The sequence below is a fragment of the Ammodytes marinus genome (assembly GCF_949987685.1).
Source record: "Ammodytes marinus genome assembly, chromosome: 13".
In the NCBI taxonomy this organism is placed as follows: Eukaryota; Metazoa; Chordata; class Actinopteri; order Uranoscopiformes; family Ammodytidae; genus Ammodytes; species Ammodytes marinus.
Window position 1 is genome coordinate 25966539 of NC_137217.1, and position 6616 is coordinate 25973154.

Consider the following 6616-nt stretch of genomic DNA (forward strand, 5'->3'; position numbering starts at 1 on the left):
CTTTTACATAACTGTGATAATCTACTTGCATTGACCTTATTATTATTGTCAGAAGAACAGCTATACCAGTGTCAGTCAGAAAAGTTATTAATTAATCTTTTTTTATTTCACCCTCTATGAAACTTTTATCGCTAAAACTTTTATCACATAAGAGATCAGGACGGTCCGTATGGACGGAGGGAATCAGACTTGAACACAATCAGTTGTTGTAACATTTGTGGAAATAGCCAACAGCATGAGAGTGACTCATCCATTGTCATGTGTTGTCTCACAGATAGTTGCTGAGGTCTTTCTTTCCCTTACTAACAGTACCTAGTTCCTCCGCTTGATTAAGTGTTTGAATCTTTTGACATGTTTAAATAATTGTAAGGTTGCAAACCTACCATTGATTGTAAAATAAAATGTTGAGCAAGTGGCTTGATGATATTTAATAGATTAATGTTATAAGTAGATGATGTTGGAAGACTGGAAGAACAGGCATCAAAGTGAAGTCATGGTACCAGGAGCAAAATGAAACACAACTTCCCCCTCTGTGCCCTGATGTTCATCCTTCCCCCTGTCTGTATTGATAGAGCAGGGTTGCAGTCATGCATGTGGACACTGTCTTTCTCATTTTTGGTGAGTAATTCATGCATTATATATCTGTATTCATTTCAAGGTTTTTCACTATTCAGGCGTGGTTACCTCATAAAATTAGGACCCTTTATCCCCCATATCACCTTTTTTATGTGTAAGATGGTAAATGGATTGCACTGACGGTATATAGCGCTTTTATCCAACAATTGCAGTAGCTACCATGCAGGTTGAAAGTAAACCATCAGGAGCAATTTGGGGTTCAGCCTTCTTTCCTATAGGGACACTTCGCCACAGTACCCCAAGAGATGGATAACATATTTATTGTTAATTTGTGAATGTCTCCCGCTGAAAACCTTGTAGAATGATGTTATATTCACAGAGAATTACCATGTATGTTGCGTTAATTATTATATGCTCATTTATTTTCTGTGAAGTTAATCTTTTGAAAAAAACATTTGCAAAGATTTCCTGAAAAATCGTTTTGATTTTAGAATATTTATGTCATTTGTGTAAAGAACTAAGTGTTGTAGATTTTCCAGCATTTGAGGTGCAGTTGCCCGCTTCCCCTTTCTAAATATATATCTGTTGGGAAATAGTTCTGGTTCATAGCATGCCTTTGCAGACAACACAGTGGTATACTGCACTCCTCACCACATGTCAGTGCAAAGTTATTATTTGCTCTGCAATTTCTAGAAGATCAAGGAATAATTAAGTTACACCTCCATGATTGGTTTTGATAGCTTTGTAGCTTGGACCAGAAACTTTTTTATTGGCCATGTAAAATCAATCCAATTTCTTTTATTATATAATGTGTATAAGCCAAAGTCACCAAGTTTGTGTTGAGGGTTTATGCACTCCGCAAAATGGCTTCATAGAGATCAAATAAAAAAAAACACAAAAAAAAAATCCATAAAGCATGGCAATTATGTGGCACAATTGTATTTGTGGATAACTGGATAACAGCCCCATGAATTAAACCTGAGCCTAGAACAAGTCACGTGTATTGGTGATTGATTTTCTGTTTCATCACAGCAGCAGCCTTGTGGAGGGGGGTCCAGGCTGTCTCTCCCGAGCCCTCGGTGCCTGACCGTGTCCAGGCTGTTGTGGGCTCCTGTGTGGTGATCCCCTGCTCCTTCACTCCCCCAGCACCTCATCCTCTCAGGGGGAGGAAGGAGAGGGTGGATGTCAGGCTGAGGTTCAGAGGCGGCGGCAAGTTCTTCCCTCTCCGCAGCACCGCTTTCAACAGCGAGGATAGGGATCAAGTGAGCAGGGACTTCCAAGGCCGCACGTCCCTCTTTGGGCGAATCGCAGACGGAGACTGCTCAGTGAAGATGGAGAGGATCAGCCAGGATGACTCTCGGGTGTTTGAGATGGCCCTGAAGGGAGGGGGCGACTTGCTTTGGGGGAAGCCGAGGAGCTTCAATCTGGATGTTGCGGGTGAGTGGCGGAGTCACTACACAGCCTCTTTGTTCTCTTCTTAAAACAGCTGTTCGTTTGAATGTGCATAGGTGATGTGTAGATATTTCTTCCCTTCCGAACCATCATGCCAAACATAGATAAATTAACAGAACACTTTTTATGTTGAATGAGCGACAAGAGTAAACAAGCACATTTTGTCCTTAAAAGACTATATTCAAATGGCATTTTTTTTTTAAATCCGAAACACTCATACAATGAGTACACACACACTATCACATGTGGGCTGACTGACTGATTAAATATCTCTTATATTTACATACATATGGAAACCAGGGACACATAAACCACAATAATGGCTGTAAAACACAATAATACTCATGGATGTTTTCTACCCTGACAGACACTCCTGAGGCTCCAGTTATCAGCGGCATGTTGTCAGCCACAGATGGACAGCTGGTCACCCTGAACTGCTCTGTGGGTTATCACTGCCCCTCCAGACCTCCTGCTTTGCACTGGAGATGGGAGAGAGGAGTCCAGCTGAACAGCACTGGACATGAAGAGTTGAAAACACTCCATCCAGAGGCCCAGGGGTTGGTGTTACTGGCCTCACTGTCCTTCACTGTGTCACACCAGGTGAAACCCAAGCTCACATGTGAAGTCAGCTACCCAGGAGCAAAGGCATTGACCGCTTCCAAGGATCTGCACGTGACATGTAGGTATAGTTTTGACTAGTATCTTTGTGTTTTTTGGCTCATCTTACACTAATGCCTTCTTGTTTTTTCACTCTCTCTAGTCCCTCCAAAAGATGTAATGGTTCAGGTGCAGTCCCTGATAGTGCAGGAGGGGGGCAATGCCTTGTTGGTGTGCTCATGTAAAGCTGACCCTCCGGTGTCCGAGTACCGGTGGTCCTACAGTCAACATGGCCGCACAGTGCACCTGCACCAGCGCACACACACAGTCCGCGTGTTCAACGTGACCCGAGACATGAGGATCCGCTGCTCAGCACAGAACCTGATTGGACGAGGAGAGTCCCGGTCAACGCCACTGAATATACAATGTAATATTAGTACCTAATCGTAGTTATGGTGATAGACACATTTCCACTTTTTGACAACAAACAGAACCTGCATTTTTTCAAAGCTAACAAAAAAGTACAATAGCACCTAGCTATAAAGCACAGATTCCCTACCTTTTTTTGCAGCAGCTACCACTCTCATCTCTTACAGGTCTGGAGTGGATAGTTAAGTGTTTTGTGTAGCACCTGTAACCACACCCAACAGTGAGGTCACAGTGCACTGACCACAACCTGGAGTACACTTATGAGACGATAAATAGCTAGAAGTCAACAAAAAACAGATTTTCTGCTGGTTTTAAGTTGTCCTTTAAAGTGTCATAAGGGATTTCTTGAAGACACCCTTCGAAACGCTTCAATTTGAATGTAGCCAAAATTATACAAATGGAATATGTAAAGAGAAGACACAATATGGTGACAGGGTTATAATATATCACCTACAGTATATAAAAACTAAACGTATTGTTTCAAGACATACAGAATTAAAAAGTAAATATTCAAATTTTAGACATATGTCTCACTCTCTCCTGCAGATAAACCCGTCATCCTCCGGCTCTCCTCCGACTGTGTTGTGGACGATTGGGAGGTGCTGCTGTGTCGCTGTTCAGTCGCCTCCAACCCCAAACCAGCAGTCACCTGGAGCGTGAACGGGACTTTTCCACCTCGTGATTACAACATGTCGGTGACGTCTGAGCCTGGACTGTTAACAGCCACTCTGACGGGCCGCATGGACAAACCACAGACGGTGATCTGCTTTGCTGTCAATGCACTGGGCAATGACTCCCTGATGGTGCTGCAGGGAGGACAAGGTGTGTTTAAAAGCACTGCTGTTGTTTCACTCTAACAAAGACAACAGCTCTGCCTCTAGTTTTTACTCTACTGTGTTTTTTTTTTACTGGTCCCGAAACATTTGTGCAAAATGCCTGAAGCTGGTAAACATGAGTAAAAGACAATAAGAAAAAGAAAGCATTAGAAAATGCTGCAATTAAAACCTCATTGAACAATACTAAGAGCTATTTCCTTGTGACAGTCCATTTTATATTTCTTGATAATGCAGTGCTTAACATGTTACGTTTTTAAAATATTTTGCTGATCTTATTTTGGAATATTTAATGAAGCCATTACATCAGGCTACAGTCACAAACAATAAGAGTTAAACTATAATCCCATATGTGAGAGCGAGAAAAAAAATGTTTAATCATTGTATTGTTTTACATCATATGCTGATGATCCACCGCTGCTCTGTTTTGTTTTGACCATACACAGAGACAGCCCTTTGGTTGTGGTTGGTGATACCTGCTGTGGCCGTCTGCCTGTTCATTTTCTTTCTGCCTCTCATGTTCTACTGCTGCAGAAAGAGAGCTGGGAAGTATGTGTGAAGCAACTCATCCTTTTGAAGCCAAACGTTCACTTCAGTTTCACACTTGCTTGTTGTGAGGTTCACAAAACCTGTTCTGCTCCTCTCAGACATGCCCTGAGCAGACGCCCGGCCGTGTATCCTGAGGGACTGGGGATTTATCAGGACAGGGCTCCCCTCTACATTAACTGCACAGAAGTGACTCACATCTACACCAACGGCAGCTACCAACTTGTGTACCAAAACTGCACACCTCTTTTTGTCCATACAAAGCAGGTACTTGTTTTATCATTTAGGCCAATCTACAGTGCGGGCAAACAGAACCCACGGTCACCGTTGTTTCATTTCATAGCCTATATGCCTGGTCTGTTTGTGCGTGTGTGTGTGTGTGTGTGTGTGTGTGTGTGTGTGTGTGTGTGTGTGTGTGTGTAATGACTTTACCACATGTCATTGGGTATTTCATTATCTTGATCTCTGAGTGCAGGCTATGCCCTTGGAAACTAGAGGGCATTACATACAGACAAAAATCTCCCATTTCTTCTCATTTCCCAATTTTAAAGGTGCACTATGTTGTTTCAGGGGAGGGTCATTAGTTTATATTTACTGAGCCTGCAGTTAGTTTACAATGCATATTTTCTCTACATGCAATTCTTAGTATTGAATAATTCTACCGTCATAAATAAAATAAATTATTACGTGGCACCTGGAACCAAACGTAAGACTAGAATATGTTTATTTACCAATAATGTGGGCCCTTCTCCTGTAAACACCAACAGTAAAACAGTAACTTTTTCTAACTTCAAACTGTGTTCCAGGCTGCCAATTCTTTCTGTGAATAAAGTTTGTTTATTCAGTTATGAGACTATACTTTAGAAAATAATCACTTCTCTGACACACCCAAAGTTACATAGCGCACTTTAAAGGATTAGCAACATCATGTCCCCTTTTTTCAGAAGCGTCAGATGGGCAGGAGAGGTGGGGAGAGAAGAAGAGGAGGAGAGGGAGGAGGAGGACTAGACAGACGAGCGGGTTTGGGAGTCCGAGGCACAAGAGAAGTGCAGGGCACCGCCGTGGCCGACGCAGAGACAGCCATCTACTTGGAGATCCTCTGAACTTACTGTCACTTGATCTATATGCTACATTTAACTCACACTATAGACTTCAGATTCATTCTCATACTGATAGTAATGCATAGTTTATGTAACGTTCAGTTATTGTATATATTGTACATCTTTATCTTCATGTCACCAGCATTTCACAGCCATACACCACTGCGATCTCTTGCGTCACCATAGTTATGGCTGTCACTCTCATAATCTCCATATTGATACTTTTCTGACTCCTCTCATTGAGTGTTGGCCCGTGACCTACCTCTGTGCTTTTTTGTAATAAAAGATGAAAAAAGGGATTAATAAAAGAAGCTTTCATCATTTCATCATCTGTCTATTCTACAACGAACACAAGCATAGACTCTCAGATTAGATTCGGTCTTACCATTCCGCTCCTCCCATTGCATTTGTTACAGCAGCTGCAGCATGGCTAACACAGAGTTGTCGAGACTCGACAGGGCATGTTTATTGTTCTTCTGGGAGAAAGTATAAAGCTCAAGCTGTCACGCAATTCGCTATTTTTATTACAGAAGTGTGTGAGAGAGAGAATAACAGTGTTCAGGAGCAAATACTTATTCTCATATAGCACACATTTCATTGCAAGAGGAATTCATGTGTCATTTAAAACATAAACAATGGCTCAGTTTTATGAGGCATTCTAGAATGTTTTGGCAGTGTAAAGGAAGCAGGATAGCGACCCTGGGCCTGTAGCACCTAGATTGTATGGAGTTATATTTTATGACCAACTTTTTTTTAAATTTTTTTCACAGCATTCACAGAGAATGGTATATGTACCAGAATCACAGTTAACAATCAGATTTGGCTGACTTCTACTACCCCATATAGGCTTAATAGCTTTCTTATTCAGTTCATTAGATCTTTTTTTTAACTTACTAGTTGTAACCGTGATATATGATGCACCTGTGTTTTTTTCTGTAACACCTCTCCCTTCAGAGAAAAACACATCGATTGCCTTGAGTTATGGACCTATACTTCAAATATTATTTCTTTTTTTATTATCATTGATTATTGATTATATCCTACTCCCCATGTCTTAGAATTATTTAGACTTTTGAAAGACTT

The 6616-nt window shown here is 41.4% G+C and overlaps 1 protein-coding gene across 1 annotated transcript; it reads left to right on the top strand.

Moving 5' to 3' along the window:
* Nucleotides 1-576: 576 nt before the first annotated feature.
* LOC307260113 (sialic acid-binding Ig-like lectin 5) lies at nt 577-5780 on the top strand. Its single transcript, XM_080040246.1, has 8 exons — nt 577-618; nt 1609-2013; nt 2396-2707; nt 2789-3052; nt 3601-3876; nt 4334-4436; nt 4535-4700; nt 5378-5780. The coding sequence occupies exons 1-8, from the start codon at nt 588-590 to the stop codon at nt 5534-5536; spliced, it is 1716 nt and encodes a 571-aa protein (XP_079896372.1). The 5' UTR covers nt 577-587; the 3' UTR covers nt 5537-5780.
* Nucleotides 5781-6616: the final 836 nt, after the last annotated feature.